At 57.0% G+C, this 19,958-nt stretch overlaps 1 protein-coding gene across 1 annotated transcript in view; it reads left to right on the forward strand.

The window, feature by feature from the left end:
- Nucleotides 1-6,000: 6,000 nt before the first annotated feature.
- PITPNM3 (PITPNM family member 3) overlaps nt 6,001-19,958 on the forward strand; it is an 87,782-nt gene continuing 73,824 nt past the window's right edge. Inside the window, exons 1-5 of the mRNA XM_065898051.1 lie at nt 6,001-6,207; nt 9,609-9,771; nt 10,672-10,792; nt 15,683-15,753; nt 16,099-16,254. Coding sequence (XP_065754123.1) covers nt 6,001-6,207; nt 9,609-9,771; nt 10,672-10,792; nt 15,683-15,753; nt 16,099-16,254 — 718 coding nt within the window. The remainder of the gene's footprint in view (nt 6,208-9,608; nt 9,772-10,671; nt 10,793-15,682; nt 15,754-16,098; nt 16,255-19,958) is intronic.

Here is a 19,958-nt window from a genome sequence, read left to right on the forward strand (position 1 = left end):
CAAAGCCGTATCTGAAGAAAGGTGTACAAGAGCCCTAATGGGTGTAGGTATTCTACTAGGTGCCAATAAAGTCTGATACATAATCTATTTACATAATCTGGTTGTGATTTCCTGCCTCGTCAATCAGTTACATTAGTAATCAGGACGCACGGGCTGATCTATTGTTTCCTTAGTGCCTTATCATCTATACCTGTGTTTGCTTCTCTGTGTTCTGGAATCTGTCATAAACAATGTCGTGTGGGGGGCCAGGGCAGGGGAGCAACGAGTCTGAGGTCGGAGCTTTGGTACATGCTTGTTTGGGGCTGCTGGCACTGATGCACGTTTGCGGGAGTGTAGACTCCAAGGACCACTCTTGCAGTGCGTTTCAGATTTTCAGCCAGTTCCTCGTTTGTATTTGGTCTAAATATAACTTGAAGACAACTGGTCTTGCTTGAGGCCAATCTCAACAGTCTTGACATCAAACAAACACAAAACACAGCTCCAACTGCAAGCGCTGAAAGAGGAGATAAATTGCTAACCCATTGGGCAGCCTCTTAAATCAGCTCATTCCTTAGAGCCGCGGCCACATCTCTCTGCCTCCACCCAACCCCCTCTTTTCTTAAAAAATCTCCCTTCGGCCTCTCCAGACCCTCTCTCCAAAATCCCATCTACCAGCGCACCCCACTCGGAAGAACAGTGAAGCCGCGTAAACAGCAATCGATGAAATAAAATCTAAACTTGAGCCTCGGGTCATCTCAGCACTCAAGTAAAACCGGGGGAGGTCTTGTTCAACAGGTTCTGCAAGATGTCTCCAAGCATCTTTCGAAAATACTGAGGATGCAGGAATGTGAATGTCATCTAGATTTTGCGGCCCACCCTTGTGGGCATAGAGGGGGGACCATGGTCTATGTAAAGGTAGAGCATTCACCTTGGTCTACTAGGTCGGTGGGTGGGTGGGTGGGGGTCTTTCCTGGCCAGGGGTTCTTACACAGGGGTCTGGGGCTCACCTAAGAGGTCATTTGTGTTGATCTTAAGGGAATCTTCCTGCCTCTGCGTGAGATCACAAATGAGAACCTTGGTGACCCAGTGCCTCCTTCACAGGATCTGCTGTGAACGTGAGGCTGGGGTTATTAGTGTAACTGCTGGGAACGGGCCCTCGCCAGCAGGCAAGGGGACAGGCAGGGTCCTAACCCTTCTTAAGGTTGAAGGTGGAAGCACGGACTAGATAAGCCACAGCTCCCAGCAAGGAGAAGAAGAAGAGCTCTAGATGCGAAGGCACATTCTACCCAGTGTCCCGGATGGTGGGCAGAAGTGGGGGGCAGCCTGGTGCGAGAAGGCGATGGTGAGAACAAACCAGCCACTCCCGGTTGTTCTGGAAGGCTCCAAAGAAAAGCATCTATTCCTAGGGGGGCTGCTTTCGTGATTGGGGGCGAGCCTCATGGCAGTGGACAACCCCTAAGTTTCTTTAAAGTGTGGGAACCAGCGAGGAGGGTCCCGGACGGCTAGAGCCAGGACAGGAGACACTGCAGGGAGGGAAGGCGTTTCCAGCAGCTCGGGTGAGAGAGACCCACGTGACACCGGCAGAGGCCGAGGGACTCACTGGCGCCTTTGCTGCCGGGCTTGAGCTGGCCCTGGTCCTGCCCCAGGCCTCCTTCTGTTGGCGTCCATCAGCAGTGGACAGGGGTTAAGTCACTTAACCAGACGACTGTCCTGCTCCTGACTTCCATGCAAGTCACCATCAGAGAGTTGGACAGTGGCCATACCAGGCCCAGCAGGCACTGCAATACCGAACTCCACCGGTTGCGACGTGTCCAAAAAGGAAATGAGTGTAACCTGGCGTGGCTGCCTTTCCACGGGGCCACGATGGCTCTTGATGACGGTCACTTACCTCTCCAAGTGCCGGGACACCACCTGCCCGGGATGGATACCCAGGCCTTGGGTCTGTCATGTGGAGGGGTCACCCCAGCCATGTTCCTCTCCACACCCGCCTGGACCTCTTCGCTCCATCCACATCTGTGTTCACATTCTCCTGGGGACCAGGTAGCACTGGCTTCTACACTTTTCTCCCAGTTCTCTAGGCTGAAGTGCTTGGCTGGGCCCGGGGGGCAACTGGCTACTCCAGAGGCGGAAGCTCAACAGGCTGTGGGCAGAGGAAAGGGTCTGGGCAGCGGGTTCCAGAGGAAAGATCCTGTCTGGAACCCTGACCCCGTCTCTCAGTCACAGAGCTGGGCGGCCCAGGAAGCGCCGGCTGACTCTGGCTTCTCTCTCCTGCGGGCAGCTGAGGTCAGCGTCTCCAAATTGCTAGTTATTCCTTTCTTCAATTAAGGACAATTCTTCTGACGCAGGAAGTTAACTCCCACCGGTTAATCTAATGGCCTTGAGTCCTGATGTGCTTGCTCTATCTGAAGGCAGGGCCACAAATTCCTTGGTAGCAGGTCACAGCCCATGCATTCAGGAGCTGCCCTGGGGGGCCAGGGCCCCACATTCCCCGTTGGACTCCAGATCCACGCAGCAGCACTGATCTTCAGACGGGGGCTGGGGCTGTGGTGGAGGTCCAAAATGGAGAAGCCACGGATGGATCCCGGAAGTGGGTTGTCATGTGGCAAGCCTCCTCCATCTCTGGCCCATTGTCTTCCCATCTGAGAAATGGGGGCGTGGAGGAGGGTCTGGCTAGATGATTTCTGTAACTCCCGTCAACTCGGTGTCTCCCCTTACCTGCCCCACCCACCCCCTCCCAAGGGTTTGTGGTGACTGGACGGAGAGGTGGGAGGGGTCTCAGTGCCCACCTCAGGGAGCATCTTCCCTGAGCAGGATGTGTTTGCCTATGAAATACACACACACACACACACACACGCACACACGCACGCACGCACGCACGCACGCGCGCGCAGTGCTGCCTGGAAGTAGGGCCCCTGCCAGACTGTGGTCCCTGCTGCCGCTGTGAGCCAAGGGCCCCAGGAGGTGCTCAGGCCCGGGTGTGTCCCCTCTGAGGCTGCTTTATTGTTCCTCTGTGACAACTCACACCCACAGACCAGGTGGCCGAACCTGGACATTATCCAGGCAGTCAGGCCTCTGACTGTGCCCTGCCTGCAGGGAAGGGTGAGAACCAGGCCCGAGGGATAGAACATAGGCTCTAAGATTATCCTGCATAAACACAAGCACGGAACTTTCTCAGCCTCCCTTTCCTATGTGTAAACTGGGGATAATACAAGACATCCGAGGGTATTAACGTACCAACTGCCTGAGGGTTAAAAGACATGATATATGTGAAGCCCCGAGCATACTGCCTGTCCACTCATTGCTGTCCCTGCCTCCACCAGGCCCGAGTAATGGGGAAAGGCTGCAGGGATTCACTCACACGCTCCCAGCTGGCGATGGATGGCACACACCGGCCAAGAGCTCTGGCTTCAATCTCGAAGCTTCTGAAATTTTGTCTATTGGTCAGCCCCGCTGTCTGGTTCTGGGACCCAGAACTCTGGGGACTGAGGGGTTCCCTGGGATGTGGGACTTTCAGTGCTAAAACCAGGAATCTCTGGCAAACCCGGATGGTTGGTCCCTCTTGGTGAAGCCACACTAGGGAGTTTAGACAGAGGGCCCTTGGTTCTGTTGAGTGAGGCCACAGAAGGACCCACAGGTGGGTCATCTGAGGGGCAGATTTCAGTTCAAATGAGGGGAAACCTTCTCACGGTCAGCAGCATCCAAAGATGGAAGAACTCTTGCTTGAGGTACTGAGCTCCCTGTCCTTGGATGTAATACACCAGGAGCTGAAGGGCCACTTGATGGGGATCCAGTGGATGGAGACAAAGCCCCGGGGGGTGGGGTGCTGGGCTAAATGCCCACTGAGGACCCTTTCAGCACCATATGTGCCCCGTTTCCATAGAGGGGCTAATGGGACCCTGGAGTCGGGACAGTGGCTACCCTAAGGGGGGAATTATCCTTTTCCCTGGAAGGCGGGTGTGGGACAGGGTGTGTGAGGTGCCTGGCTACAGACGGTAACTGGGCTTTAGCTTCCCAGTTCCTCAGAAGGAAGCAGAGGGCATCTTCTCAAGGGATGTTTTGGTGGGAATTGAAAGGTCATCTGAGAACAGATACCCCCTAGCCCTTTCCAGCAGCTGAGCCAGGCAGCCGGCTTTGGGGATGTTGGGAGCTGCCAAAGGCTGGGCAGACATCTGCTGGGCCCACCGACCTGGCCCAGCCTTGAGCTAGGGAGAGGACTGCTCTCCCCTGGGGCCTCCCATCTGGCTACCACCCAGGCGCCACCGAAAACGGCTGGCCTTCTCCCGCCCCCTGCTGGGGCTGGGCTGTGGATCCCCGGCTGCCACCAGGCAGAAGCCACAACCCCAGCCTCCCCAGCCTCCGCTGGGACTGTTCACCAGGATGTCTGCGTCCCAGGTGTGGGAAGCAAAGGGGGCTACAGCTCACAGCTAGGCTCCTGGCCTCCCCAGACTGCTCCAGCCTGGAATCCCAGGTGGGCTTTACGTGTATTTTACAAGTTCCTTTAGAACTAAGGGCACAGAAATCCCTTCCCCTCTGAGGCTAGTTCAGGTCCAGGTTGTGGATCCTAGAAACGACAGCCTGGAGTTGGGGCTGATGGAGGGGTCCATCTCTTGCCTCGGATCCCTGGAGACACCTCCCTCTTGGCTTCGCGGGAGCCTCCCGGTGCCCGTTCTTCCTTTCTCTCTCTCCTCTCTGCTCTCTGTCACTCTCCAGGTGCCAGGGTCTCGAATCTCCTCCGAATTTCTCTCCCCCTCTCCCCGTCGGTGTTTCGGCCCCAGGGGTGTCTCTAGCGCCCAGTCTCAGTGGCTCTCGCCCCCGACTCGCGGTCCGCGTGCGCATCTCCGCCTGGACCGCAGCGCCTCAACGTCTCTGCGCCCGTCCGGGGCTCGGAGCGGAGCGTTTTGGAGTGGCGGCCGCGGCCCCGGGCAGGGGTGCGGGCCCGCGGGGGCGGCGTTGGGCGCCTTCCTCCGTCAGTCCCTCCCCGGCGGCGCGGGGGGGCCGGCGCGGCCGCCGCTCGGCGCCTTTAAGGGAGCGGGAGGGAGCGGCGAGGCGGCGGCGGCTGCGGTGGCGGCGGCCGCGGCGAGCGGGGCGGGGGCGCGGCGCGCGGCGCTCGGAGTCCGCTCGCGGCCGGAGGCGGCTGGGCGGCCGTGGCCGGGCTGGGAGCCGCGAGGAGAGCGGGCAGCGCCGCCGGAGCCCGCCGGCCGGGCCATGGCCAAGGCGGGCCGTGCAGGTGAGGGCGGGCGCCGGGAGGGCTGGGCCGCCGCCGGGGGGAGGGACCCGCGCGTCTCGAGCTGGGGGCGCCGGCCCAGGTGAGCCCCCGGCGCAGGTGGGCGGAGGTTCCGGGCGGGCTGAGGGGGCGGCGGCGCGGCCGGCCCCCGGGAGAGTGGAGAGGGGGCTCCGCGCGCCCCGCGCCCTTCCTGCGCCCCCGGTCACCTCGTGGGACATCGCGTCCCCTCGCCACCACCCCGCCGGAAAGGGCCAGGTCTGCGGCGCCTCTGCCCAGCCCGGCGGTGGGGAGCTCTCGCCGCCCTCCCGAGGCCCTGGGCAGAACCGGGCGCGGGGACCGAAGGCGAGGTCCCGCGGCCGCCGCTCCATCCCACGCCCCCCAGCGCCAACCAGGACGCGCCCCCTTGTCCGGCCGCTCGCTCTATCCAGGACGCGACAACCCCCCCCCTCCGCCCCCAGCTCAGTCAGGAGACCCAGATTTCTTCTGAGGAAGGAGGGGTGCCCCGCTCCGCACCGGCCAGTGAGCCGTTCCCCCCTCCCCCCTTCCGGACCCTGGGAGGCAGAGCCTCAGGTGTGGAGGTCTGAAGCGGGGCCTCTTCTGGGGTCCCCAGGGCTCTGCCCTCCCCCAGACACAGGCCGTGTGGCCCGTGGTGTGAGGGAGTGGGCGTTAGTCATTCGTTCATTCATTCGTTCAGCCAGACGATCATTCGCCAACATCTGCTTTGTGCCAGGCCCGGAGCTGGGCTCTGGGACCAGGAGGTGGTGGAGACTCTGATCCTATTTGCGCTCTTCGGGCTCATGGTGCCTTGGGAGGGCGGTGGAACGACGGTGGCGGCAAGCCTGGACACAGCAGGGCTGGCTTGGGAGGCTGGCATGTGTAAATCTACCATGAACTCACACCCAGCCTGTGACGTTGGCAGGTGCCATGCCATCCCCTTGGACTCGACATTGGGCTGGCACGAACCCCACCCTCTACCCACCAGCGACGACAGTGATGGCATGAGTGTGAGTTCACCCCTGCACACACTTGGGCTGGATACCGCTGGGCTGTGTCAATCCACTGCCACCCCGCAAATGCTGCTCTGACCAAGGGCCGGGGCCGGATGCCCCTGTACACATGCTGGGTGTGTGATATGGATGCCTGAGAATACACTCCCGTTCTGTCCCTGAGGAGTCCTCTTGGGGTGGGGCTGGTTGTGTGAGACAGCAAGTACGGAAGACATGTAAACACCCCCTTTCTCACTCCCCTCCCCTTTCACCCCAGGCAGCTGGAAAAGGCTGTCTCCCTGGGTCCTTACCCACCCCCCTCCTCCCATAGGGCATATGGCAGGGTGTGTGTCCCGCCCACTGCCCCCGCGCCTCTGCTGCCTGTGTGTGTGTGTGGTGTGCAAGTACATGCACACCCCTTACACAGATCACCTGCCCGAGAGCACTGTCATCACAGCCGCAGTTAACAATTGCTGCTTGTCCTAGGTATCAGGCACTGTGCACAGCCGTGCCGGGAGGCAGGAAGTGTTACTCTTCCCTTTTTAAAACATCTGGAAACAGGTACTGGGAGAAATAGCTCCCTCCAGGTGGCCCAGAGGGTCTGGGCAGAGCTTAGATGTAGACCCAGGCTGTAAGGACTTCGAGTACTGGATTTTCTCCATTGCTACCCTCGTAGGTTGCCCCCCTCACAGCACAAAGATGCGGTTCCAGCCCCTCCACCTTGGTCTGTGGGTGCATTGGTCTCTAGACTGTGAGTCCGTGGGAATTTGTTCCAGTGACGGGTGAAAAACTGCTCTGCTTTGAGCACCAGTGCCTGGTGCGCTAACATTTTGTCTTTCCTGCTGCAGCTTCACGCTTGGCCCTTTCCCTCAGGGTAGCACAGATTCCCCTCCTCTGTGGATCAAACCGCCCAGGCTCTTCTCCCAGCCTCAGCCGCCACCGCAAGGAGCCTTTAGGATTGACCTCAGCAAGATGGGATTGCTCGTCCTCTTCTTAGCTCTTCCAGGCTCCTTTGCATTTTGTAAAGGTCCCTTCTCTTCCTAAGGCTTCTAAGCTCGCTGACTTGGAGACAACATGTGGTGATGTGTGCACGGATGTCAAAATCTGTGTAGGATGGACTGGTGAGCTTTAGAACAAAGGGAATCCTTGGAGGTAGGAGCCCCAGTCCCTCTCTTTACAGCTAGAGAAACTGAGGCCCAAGGAAGGGCTGTAACTCAGACAGGAGTGGCTATTCAGGACCATCTACCGTGGATGGACAGGCTGATGGTCAGTCAGAAATGATCAGGCCTTCACTCTGGCGGAGAAGAGGGTGCTGTTAGAACCAAAGGAGGCTGAAGGCTGTGAGAAGCTAGACTGTGAATGAGGGAGTGTGCTCTCTGACCTGTGACGTGTTCCGTCTAAAACTGGTCAGGGGAGCCACTGACTAGAGATAGGGGTTTGCGCCTCAGGGCCACCATAGGGCATGACTCCAAGGTCATCACATTGTAGTCTAGCGAAGGCGTCCCAGACCTGTGCAGTGCACAGCCTGAGCAGCCAGCCATGGCCGTGTCAACCGTGTCACACAGGAGCTGAAGGAAGGCAGTGAAAGGGACTTCCATGCTGCCAGGAGAGCCCAGGTACAAGAGAAAATGTAATCAAGTCCTAGAAAGGATTGGATAAATGGCAGAGGGTGGATCCCCAACGGGCGACTACCAAATCTCTGGGGAGATTTCAGCACACAGAACAGGATCGTTATGGTGCCCCGTATCCAGTCTTGAGAGAAAAGGCAAGAGGAGGAGAGCCATTGGTCTTGCCCTGAGGGAGCGCTCCGTCTAGCGGACAAAGGAGGAGAGAGGCCTACCTTGGGGATGAAAGTCTGCAGTAGGGAGGTGAGGGCTGGCAGTGGGGAGGGGCCGGGAAATGCACAGAGCTACCCGTGGCGGCAGGCCTCAAGTGCAGTGCAGATAGAGAGGAGGCCAGTGGGGGCTTGAAACAGCGAAGGCTGAATATCTCTAGAAGTTGGGCCTTAAAGGCTGGCAGAATTTGGACAGGCAGGTGGCAAGGGGCAGGCTTCCACGGGCAGGTGAGGCTAGGAGGGTGGGATGGGAAAGGTGTAGGTATGGCGGGTGAGAATGGGGGTGGGGGGGGGAGGAGGTGCCCAAAGGTGGCGAAATCTGTCTGGCTGGGGTGAAGCATCCCTAGGGGGCTGCAGAAGGCCGAGAGGAGCTCCGGAGAGCATGGGGGATGGGAGGGTTGTGTAAGGCTTGGGTGTTTTGGGGTTTTTTTTTGAGGTATGCGGGCCTCTCACTGTTGTGGCCTGTCCCGTTGCGGAGCACAGGCTCCCGACGCGCAGGCTCAGTGGCCATGGCTCACGGGCCCAGCTGCTCCGCGGCATGTGGGATCCTCCCGGACCGGGGCACGAACCCGTGTCCCCTGCATCGGCAGGCGGGCTCTCAACCACTGCGCCACCAGGGAAGCCCAGCTTGGGTGTTTTGACAGATCCCTCTGGCTGCTCCTGTGGGGGCAAAGCGAGGCCAGCCTGGCTGGGCTGTCTTAGTTGGGAAGAGTTTGTGCTGGTTCTTGCCAGCCGCACGGTCCCTCCCTTCCTCCCTGGCCCCCTCTACGCCTCCCTCCACACCCCAGCAGGTTGGCAGGGGTGTCTGCCCACCCGGGGGCAGGGCAAGTGGAAGGCCGTGCCGGGCAGGAACAGAGACAACAGCTAAGAGGGTCTTGGAACCTCTCAGGCTGGGCCAGGACCATCTGGAGAGGCGGGGCTGGGGCCACAGGGCTGGGCCTTCCAGGCTGGAGGAACCAGTTTATTTGCTGCCAAGTGTTGACCTCTGCTCTGAGGGGCGGAGCCAGCGGGCTGGACTGTATCAAACCCAGTAATTCGAGTGAGTAAAATACTGATCCTATAGTGGGAGAGCTGAGAGGACGCTTCCAGAAACTCATGTTCACAGCCCTCACCACGAGGGGACGTTGAGGCCTGCGGTGTGGGGTATTTGCCCAAGGCCACAGAAGAAGGTGGTGGCAGAGCTGGGCCCAGAACCTGTGTTTCCAGAGTTTTGGCTGGGACCTTGTTCTGCTGAGCCAGCCGCCCCCTCACATCCCAAAGCCAGACCCTCTTCTGGGCCCCCTGCTTCACGGCTCCCAGGTGGTGGCGTGGGGAGTGGCCAGAGCTCTCAGAGGACAGAGCATTTGGAAGCTTGGGAAAGGAACCAACTCTGGGATTCTCAGGACTCTGCGGGGGTGCCAGGAGATTTGAGGCACGACTCACCCAGGCCGAGGGTGCTGGATGGCTTCGCAGTGTTTCTGGGGAAGAGCGTCACGTTTCTGCGGGGAGATTGCAAATGCACCTTTTCAGGTTCCGAGGGAGAAGGCTAGGGCCGAATCAGATGACCGTGTCCCAACTCAAGGCCTTTCTAAAACTCCGCCCCTAGGAAGCCTTCGGGGCCTTCCATGCAGTCGGGGAAGTGCTGGAGCTTGGGCCAGTCTCTGGTTCCTCTGCTGAGTTCCGTGTCACAGCAGCCGACCTGGCAGGCCCCAGCAGTCCCCAGATTGAGACCCTTTGCTACGTCTTAGCCCTGGCTGTGGTATGGTGTGGTGAGTCAGAGACAGCACAGTTAAAACAGAGTCCTACCCCCAGCGCCTGAAGCCCCAGTCCTAGCTGGTGTTCGAGTGGTGGAACACAGGGTATGAGGACATGGCTGGGCCCCCCTTGCTGGGGCCATGTCTGTGTCGGACTGGCCAGAAAGTGGGATGTTTTCTCGTATACATCTTAGTATACAGTGGTAATTCATGTCTAGAAGAGGCTTGGAGATCTTCTGGTCCTACCTGTTAATTATGCAAGTGGGACACTGAGGCCAGAAAGGCAAAGGGTTTTTCTCTGAGCTCTGGTGTCTTCAACGACAGAGGGTGTGAACTCCCAAGACCAGTGAGGCTTTGAGGACTGGGAGCTACTCAGTAGGCTCTGGGTGCCCCCCAGAAATTCTCTGGGATTCCAGGCTTGGGAGAGGGAGGGAGAGCGTCAGGGATTATCATCCTGGGGACAGTCTGGCTCATTTTTTGGTAGCAGTCAACATGCTTTACTGTCCGATGGCACGGCAGCATCTCTTTGAAGTAGGGCTGATATTGTTCCCATTTTATGGATGAGAAAACTGAGGCCTGGAAATGTTAAGTGTCTGGTTCTAGGGTCACACATAAAGTCAGAGGCAGAGCTGGAATTAGAACTTAAGTCTCTTCTCTTGGATTCAGCATTCCTAGGAGTTGGACTGTGTAACAAAGAACAGACCTGGCTCGGTCACTGGTTGCCCTTGAACTGCCCCTCCGGTCTCAGTTTCCTCGTTTGTAAAAGGGGAATGGGAAGGAAAGAGTTCGGGGGACAGGACAGCTCTGAGTTTGCTCCAGTTCAAATACTGCTCTCTTTTCCTTCTTGGCCTCGCTCTCCACTGGCTTTACTGTGCCTTTTGGGCCCTCACCTCCTCCCTTCTCCTCCCTCACAAGGGTGGTGGGGATGGGAGGACAAATGGGAAGCTGGGCACCGGGACATGGAGAGCACCTGCCTCTTCGGGGTCCCGGGGCCCCAGCCTATCACCAGATCTTCAGCCAGGAGCCACGTGGAAGGGTGCGGCAAGGGCCCCCAGGGGAAGGGCTGGGGGTGGGGGGAGAATACATAACAGATGAGTTTGGAAATCAAATGGGATCTGAGCTCCCCACCCACCCCCTCAAATCTCTTTATACTCCCTCTTCTACAATTCTTGTTTTCTAAAGAGAAGGGAAATGCTACACTGCAGCCCCTTTCGCAAACGAATGGGAGCCTTAGTGAGTCACTCCGGAGGTAAATCCCACCTCCAGGGCCCCGAGTCTGCCTGCCTGCGGAGGCCTGCAGAGCCGTGTGGCCACCGGGGGGCGCGCGTGTGAGGTGCCCCTGCCTGTCAGCGGCTGTGGGTGGGCGCTGGGTCCCTGCAGTGGTGCCCCCACCCCGCCTCCTCCAGACTCTCCGCAGGGTGGCGTTCGTGAGGTTCGCTCGCGGATGGGGTCACGGCTCAAGCTGGGGCCCGGCTGAGGCTGGGGGTGGCACGCAGGGACTTGGGCTGTGACCTGAGTGTGGGGTGAATACAGGACCTGCGGGGGCGGGCGCTGTGGTTCTGGGGCGGTCAGGGCTGGCAGGGGGGCAGGTGCTAATGCATCTGCCTCTAGAAACCGGAGTTCTCGGGCGTCAAGCTGTTCTCTCCAGGTATCCTGGTGGAGGGATGTGTGTGTGCTTGTCTGGAGCCTCATCTTCCGCTTTGAGGGTCAGCCTGTTAACTTGCAGACCTGGGGCAGGGAAGGCCAGCGAGGAGGTGTTCCCCCTCCTAGATGACCCGTTGTTCGGGAGGGAGGGGAAGTAGCCGTCTGTTAGCCGGGGATGCCAAACAAGGGTTGAAAGCAAAAATAGAAACGCATTGGGTTCTGTCTGGGAGGGGCGTGGAGTTCTGGTGGATCCGAGAGGCCTCTTCCGAGCCGTCTGCCGCCGATCCTGTGTTTGCTTGGCTCAGTGTTTGCAGAGCACGTCATGTCCTGCGCTCCTGACCTCCTCGGGGATCTAGGTGTGCAGGATCCGGGCTGCGGGCTCGAGGGGCTGCAACTGTTCCACGAGTCTGTCTTTGGGAGGTTTGGGGCTGCTGTGGCCATGGTCCAGCTTGCTAGCTTGCTGTCCTCCTGATCAGAGCTCCCTTTGGCCTGCCATACCCGCCCCCCCGCCGCCAGTCCTCCAACTTCCCACCCCCCCCCCCGTGAGGCTGGTCTCAGCTGAGCAATTCTGAAATCATCCCTTGTGGTAAAAGGAGCTATTTTCAGCCTTCCCATTACTGCCCAGTGGGGGGTGGGGTGGGGTGGTGTTTATCCCTTTGCTGCCTTTTTCTCTCCTTCTTGTACAGTGTAATCTGGAGCAGCGGCGAGAGCATTACGCAGCCCTGCCTCCAGGGTCCCGGCTGGCAATTCCCAGTGCTGTGATTTGGCACCAAATGCAGAGCCTGGGGCAGAGGCAACCCTGGGCCCCATCCTTGCTCTGTAGTCACTCCAGAGTGGCAGGTGGCACAGATGACCTGTCGCAGTCACCTTGGCCCTGGCCGGTGGGGACAGCTCCCCTGCTGCTGCTTGCTTCAGGCCGACGGTAGCCTTTGGTGACCTCACCGAAAAGCTGGCCAGCTCCCTGAGGTGGCGGCTCTAAAGGAGCCCCCAGCATGCTCCGCTGACTCTGTGACCCTCCCCAATCTGGTCTCCCCATGCCCTGATCGGATGCCTGGGTCCCTCCTGGTCTCTTGTTCCCTGCTTCCCTCAGTGGGTCCTGGGGTGATCTGAAGGGGCTCCTCCGTCCTGTCTTTTGGGCTCCCCCGCCCTCCTGAGGAGCCTGCAGGTGGCAGAGCCATCGGTGGTGAATTGGCAGATGCTCTGGGAGCTCCCTTTAGAGGCAGGAGAAAACCTCTCCCTTATGGAGTGAGAGTCTGGTGGGACAGAGTCTGGTGGGACATCTGGGGCTTGAGAGAATTGTTCCAAATAACTCAGAACTGTTGGGAGCCGAACTGGCAGAGCAAATGAAAGTACAATAGATAGCCAAAGCTATTAATCACTAATTCTCTCCTAAATCAGGTAATTAATGGGTATTTAAGTAGCATATTTATGAGATACCAGCAGGTCTTCAAAAAGCACATTTTTTCCCAAAGCGACTGGTTGGCCCAACTGTGTCCTGCTGGGAGACTGGGGTTGTCATCCCACCCCCAGGCCACCCCAGGCACAGGGAGCATGATGGGAGGCAGGTCCCGTCTGAGCTTCCCTTTTGGCATCGCAAAGAGGGATCGGAGCCCTTCTGAACTGACCTCACTGGGCTGTCGTGAGGATGATAGGAAGTGAAAGCCATACAGATCCCGGGCAGCGGTGTAAAATGCTGTACAGAATTTAGTGTTAGCTGTGAAAATAGCCTTGAAGTTATAGGATACAGTGCCTTGATTGTGCCCGGTGCTGTTTATGGCCAGGGTCAGGCGTCAGTCGGTGGCTAGAGGCATTCCTTTGTTTTGAGTCATTGCCGACCGTGTGTCTGGGTCTGTGACTGAGTCAAGGCTTAGTGTGTGGCTTCACGGCCTGGTTTGAGATCAGGTCCCAGTTGTTCTGTGATCGGGGTTGTGACTTGATCTGTGGTCAGCTCGAGGTTAGGCTGTGGTTGAGGTCAAGGTTGGGCCATGGCTAGTCTCAGGAAAATTCAGCCTTAGTTCTTGTGTCCACCCCTGGACTGATGGAGCTATGTGGGTCCCCTGGAAGCTGGATTCCTTCAGGGTCCTCCGGGATCTGGGCTCCAGGTGCTGGGAACCCCAGCACACAGGCCCTTCTGGGACTCCTGGCATGTGCCCTGAAACAGCCCAGCACACGAGCTCGTCAGTGGCGCTTACAGCAGTTTGGGAGATAGTTAGGACATGTTTCTATAGCAACCAACCCCCAACCAGCACTGGTTTCCTTCAATAATGCCTTTTTCTGGAAGCAGCTTCTCCTGGCCTCTTGTTTCTCCCTGGGTGGCCCCGTAGCCCCTTGAAGGCTGAGCATGGGCTGGTTGGCCCTGACTGGCCTGGTCAGACTCATCCTGACCCAGAGAAGGGGCCTGAGGGCATTCCCTATGGGATACTTCCCTGAGAGGGGGCCCTCCTGAGATCTACCTGGTGCTGGGCCATGCTGAGTGTAACAAGAGATTTCTCTGTGCCCAGCCCTGGGCTGGAAGAGGCTATGGGCCTGGGGAAGATTCCTACCAGGTTTCTGCCTGGGGGAACCCACAGCCCAGTGGGACAGGCAGGCCTGGACCTAGTCTGCAGACTGGTGCTCTGATGGGCACAGGTAAAGGATGTCATGGAAGTACAGAAGAGGCAGGTACCCAGATGAGCACTGGGGTCAAAGAAGGCTTTCAGCTGGGGTAGGGTGGGGATGGAGGGTATTTCAGGTACCAGGAGGTTCAGGAGCGAAGTCTTGGAGGGAAAGAACATGGTATGGGCTGGGGTGGGGGGCGAGGGGGGCCCTTCCCAGTGGCGACGTGTTGCTGGAACCCAGACTTATGGGTAGAGGGGCTTGCAGACAGAGCAGGTCCTGGCCTTAGGTAGCTCAAGGTTTGGGGGGCAGATAAGACACAGCCCCAGGAAGCTGCGCCGGTGGAGAGGAGAGAAGGGCCAGCCGTGCACCAGGGGCAGCCCCAAGACTGTCGGGGCTTCGGAGCTTCCAGCCTCAGGGTGAGGAGGGCAGTTCCTGCTCTGCCCTCTGGGCTCCCATTCCAGGGGCTGGAGAAGCAGAGGGGCCCACTCTTGGGAGCTCCCACCTGTGAAAGGACCAGAGAAAGGCCCGTGGATATCATGATTTATTTATGTTATTTAACAAACCCTTTTATAGCACTGAGTGCCAGGCACCATGCCAAACCTTTCTCAAATATTCATTCACGGAATCTTCATAGCGACCCTAGGGAAGGACTATTATTACCCCCATTTTACAGAGGAGGAGACTGAAGCACAGGGCGGTGTAGCGACATTTATTAAGATCACCAGTTGAGAAGTGGCAGAGCTGACAGTGAGAGGAGGAAGGAAGCCAGGGCTGCGGGAGGAGGGGCAGAGAGGAGGTGGGCCTTCAGAGTCCCCCCAGCCTGCCAGTAGGAGCCTCACTCAGACTCTGCATCTCTCACTCTGCATCCAGCAAGTGGATGGACCCCTGGGACCCCAGGCCAGAACTGTGAAGTGTGATTCTAAGTGTGTGTGTGTGTGTCGGGGGCGGGGGTGGGGGGGCTGTGTGGGCCACGTTTGGGCTCTGAACTCTACGTGTCCACGGGGCTCCCACTGCCCACGGGACGTCTGGCAGCCTGATGGTTTCTGCAGCATTGATTGTCAGCAGTTAGACCCAGATGCTTGCGCTTGTAGAGCCTGCCATCCCCTGTGTGTGTGTGTGTGTGTGTGTGTGTGTGTGTGTGTGTGTGAGAGAGAGAGAGAGAGAGAGAGAGAGAGAGAGAGAGAGGCAGAGGAGACAGAGACAGACTGGAAACGAGGGACCTGCCTGAATGAGCCCACAGCCGAGCTCTTTTCTCCCCCTCGGCCCCGTCCTCTCCGAGGCACAGATTGCTGGAATCCCGCAGGCCTGCCAGGCCGTGGTTTCAGATGTGGCCTCAGGCAGGACTGGGCACCGAAGCTGTGGCCACACTCACGGGCATTAGGCTCAGAGCCAGGCAGCCCACCTTGGCCAGCTCAGAGGTGCTTGTGACTCCCTGGAGGTCTGGAAATTGGTAGGTGTCACTTGAACACCCACAGGGCCGTGGCTGTCACAGCAGACACCTATGTCCCCTCCCTTGCTCTGATGAGCCAGACTTCTTACTCTTGAGGAGAAGGTTCTGGATCCAGCGTCTCTTGGAAATGGCCCGATTGCTTTGACCCATGTCTCTACTCCCTCCCACCCTGCCCCAGCCTGGCCAACCCTGCCCACCCTTCCTTTAAGGCTCAGCTTGGGCCTCCTCCCCCAGGGAGGACTCTGGGCCCTTCATCCTGCAGGGTGTCTGCCTCTGGGAGGTCCTGTCCACACCTATGAGACGAGGTAGGGGTGGCATTTAGCCCAGAGTCTAGGCTGCCCACCCCTCCTTTGTCCTGTGCCCTGTGCAGGGGCTGTGCAGGGCTGGGCCCCGAGGCTGGCACTCAGGAGCCGGGATTGAGCCCATTCAGCTCTGTCCCCAACTCCTTCCTCCTGGGCACCACCTGGTCCAAGGTCTGGCCCAGGAAGAGTCGGCCAATACCCACCTCCCTCACTTTACTGTACCTGGGCTTTCCTCACTGTGAAATGTCTTTCCCCTCAGACTGGGCTCCTGAGAGCAGGGCGGTGACTCCCTTCTGGTGGGGCTGACCCTCAGGCCGGGGCTGCCCTGGGCTCCCTGGTACTGGGCAGAGTACCCACTGCTGGCTCCTGTCCATCTGCCTATTCCTGCGTCCCTGGGAGCCAGGGCCCAGGTGGGGAAGTGGGTGACCTCTGGCTGCACCCACGCTGGGGAGACCCAGGCCTGTGACAAGGTCGAGGAGACCACACTGGACCTGATGGTGGCGGGTAGATGCGCCAGGAGAGAGGGCGGGGTTGGCTTCTAGCAGCCCCTCCCACTGCAGGCCCCCCACCCTACCCCGAGCTTTGCTGGGGGATCAGCGTATCGTGGGGTGTGAAGGATCGTTTGTTTCTCTCTGGATTGCCGGGAAGGATTGAGATATTCCCCTTTCTCTTTTATCCTGACTTAGAGGTTTTTTTTTTTAATTTGGCCATGCCTCGAGGCATGCGGGATCTTAGTTCCCCGACCAGGGATCGAGCCCACACCCCCTGCATTGGAAGCGTGGAGTCTTAACCACTTGACCCCCAGGGAAGTCCCCTGATTTAGAGTTTTTGAATAAGTGTGGTAGAGAAGGTGGGACAGGAGGAGTCTGCTGGAAGAAGTAGGCTGAGCCTTGGGGTTGCGGAAGGGACTCTGCAGCCTGGGAAGGGAAGAGAAGAGGAGACCTGGGCTCCGTGCCCTGAGCTCTGCTACAGAGCACCCAACATGGTGGTCCTGAGCACAGACCCTGGAGTCATATGGACCTGGCTTCAAATCTTGCTTCCATCACTTATTAGCTTTATGACCTCAATCGAATGACTTCACACCTCTGAACTTTTATTTCCTGAGCTGTAAGATGGGGATTCATGACACCCACTCCACGAGGCTTGGTTAGGATTACTTTAGATAATACCTGTGAAGCAGCTAGCAGATCATTTTTGTTCATTCGCTTGTTTGCCAAACACCCCTTGGCCCTCTTTCACCTGGGACCCTGTACGGGACACAGAAAATGCAGAGAAGTGGAGGGCAGGGGCCCACCTCCAAGAGATCGTGCTTCTGGGCCTTTGCCCTCGCTGTTCTGGGATCATGGCACCCACCTTCTCTGACTCTCAAGATCACGTATGGCCTTTAGCAACCTGACCTGTGCCCCCTATCTCTTGGGAGACCTCCTGACCCTCTTGGGCATCTGTGTTTCCCTCTTCCTGAAGTGTGCAGGTGATAGACGCTGGGTGGAGGTTGGAACCTTAAAATCCACCTGTGCTGAGCTCCCATCCGCAACAAGCAGGCAACCCCCTACCTTATCCTAACCCTAAGCTTAACCCTATTCTTACCTGGTCTGGCTTCATTTCCTCTCTCACCTCCCCTCCGTCACTTGTTCCAGCTCTTATCACAGGCTCTCATCCTTCTCCTCTGCCTGTCCATCCCACACGTGTGTGCCAGGAGCATGCATACACATACAGACGTACACACTCACACTTAGCATGTCTGGCTGTGTCTCATCATTCAAGTCTCCACTGATCCGACACCTTTCCAGAAAAGTCTTCCCCTCACACCCCTCCCAAGATACCCTGTCTATCACTCTTTTCCTTTTTTGAAGTATGATCTTTGCCGTTCACTAAAAAGCCTGCACCCTGAAGGAAGAGATGAAGGGAGCATCTTCCACCCAGAAGCCAGGTGACGGCTGCTTCTTAACACGATCCGTACTTATAGGTTCTTTTTTACACCAGGGTAGATAACCGAGATCCCTCCACATACATAACTTTCCGGAGGTTGTTTGCAAGAAGGGAGGAACTGTACCAGGTTTAAACAAACTTACGGTGTGTATTTTAAAAACCAGTGCAGGTATGCATTCTGAAAACAAAGAAGATAAAAGTAAACCAGATAAAAGACGCCTTTGAAGAGAAAATCAACTGTAGATTTCTGCCACAAAGGAGAGTCAACCATCAGGTGAAGGGTTCATGTGGGAGGAGAAACAGCGCTGGTTCAGTGTTTATAACTCGAACACGTGACAGAGTTCTTTTGGTGACGGGGCCGATCGCCCTTGTCATCATCCCTCGGTGGATGTACAGATCCACGCGTTCATGCCTGTCTATTCTCCAGGCTGTAATTACACCGTAGGAGACGCTCAAGGAAGGAGGACGTGGTGGAGGTAGGAAGGGACCGTTTTACTTTCTTCCCAGCACTTTCTACTGCTGAAACGATCTTTGCTGCTTCCTTGTTCCAGGTCCGCTTTCCCTGCCCACTGCCACCATCACCCACACCCCGCAGAGTGTCCACGCTGGGAGAGCCCCATGGCCGGGCACCCCCTGTCCCTCTTATTGACCTCAGTGTCCCTAGCATCTCACACAGCGCCCTGCAGGATGGACAGCTCCCTTTGACACCCAGAAGCTCCTTCCCTCTCTGCCCACCTCTAGCTGGGAGAACATCTCCCTCAAATGGAGCTGAACTGGCCTCCCTGCAGCCTTCCCTGCTGGTGGGTTCTCCCCAAGGCCAGCCCGTCATGCATGTTATGGGTGTTGCGCTGACCTAAGATGATGGTGGCCTGCAAGGATGGATGTGGTGGTGGGAGTGAGGGAGGGACAACTTCCAGAGCTCTCCTCTTTTCCTCAGGCTCCAGCACACACTCTATTTAGGAGGGAGAGGTTGGCAGGAATATCCTTGCCCTTCTTCATTCTCAGGTAGAGTATATACTGTACAGGTATGAGACCCACCATTACCAGGACCTTCTTGCTGAACCCTCACTATTCAAACTCAGGACCCAAATCGACTCAGATACAGCTTCAGACAAACCCATCGCTACTTAAACCCTTGCTGCTAACCATCCAAAACTCAGGAGCCAAGTAGATGAGGCTGACATGACTGTCCTGAGTATCCAGATTCTTGCTTTCTTAGTAATGGAATAGATTTGGACAGCAAGGGATATTTACACATTAATATAGGATGCCTGATAGTTTTTATACCTTTAGCATCTATAAAAGGGGTAGGTTTAAAAAAAAAAAGGGATAGGTTTATATGAGAAAACATATAAAATTAGTGTAAAATCAAGAAGAAGTTTACGTGATTGTATTCTTTGAATCACAGAAATCTTCACATACATTTGATTTATACCTAAGCACTTCTTTATTTTATTTTGATACTATTGTAAATGGTATTGTTTTTCAGATTTCAAATTCCAGTTCATTGCTGACATACAGGATTGCAACTGACTTTTGTTTTTTTTTTTTTTTTTTTTTTTGCGGTACGTGGGCCTCTCACTGTTGTGGCCTCTCCCACTGCGGAGCACAGGCTCTGGACGCGCAGGCTCAGCGGCCATGGCTCACGGGCCCAGCCGCTCCGCAGCATGTGGGATCTTCCCGGACCGGGGCACGAACCCTTGTCCCCTGCATCGGCAGGCGGACTCTCAACCACTGCGCCACCAGGGAAGCCCTGACTTTTGTATTTTGATCTTGTAGCCTGCGATCTCGCTACACTCAATTATTAGTTCCAGTAGGTTCTTTTTTGGTAGATTTTGCAGAGTTTTTGTTTTGTTTTCTAGATAGACAATCATGCCATCTGAGAATAAAAGCAGTTTTATTTTTTCTCTTCCAACATGTATACCTTTTATTTATTTTTCTTGTCTTGTTGCACTAGCTAGAACTTCCCCCACATACATTTGGGAAACGGTCCCATATCCACGTTAGAAATACTCAGTTATGGTGAATCTCGATTCTCAAACTCCCTCGCAATAAATCCAGGGGTCACGGGCAGGAAATTGCTGATCAGCCTGTCATGCCATCCACACTGTTGGGTGAGAATCAAAAGCTTAGAGGGTCCCCACAGAGAGTGTATGGCAGACCCAGCTTTACACCTAGAAGTGACTCCCAGGTCAGTGTTCCCTGTGGCCTCTGCCTTTTCTGTGTTTCAGAAAGTGCTTTTGGCCTGGCTCCAAGCCATGGAGCTCAAGCTGGGTGTG

This window comes from Phocoena phocoena, chromosome 19 (assembly GCF_963924675.1).
Source record: "Phocoena phocoena chromosome 19, mPhoPho1.1, whole genome shotgun sequence".
NCBI classification, from domain to species: Eukaryota; Metazoa; Chordata; class Mammalia; order Artiodactyla; family Phocoenidae; genus Phocoena; species Phocoena phocoena.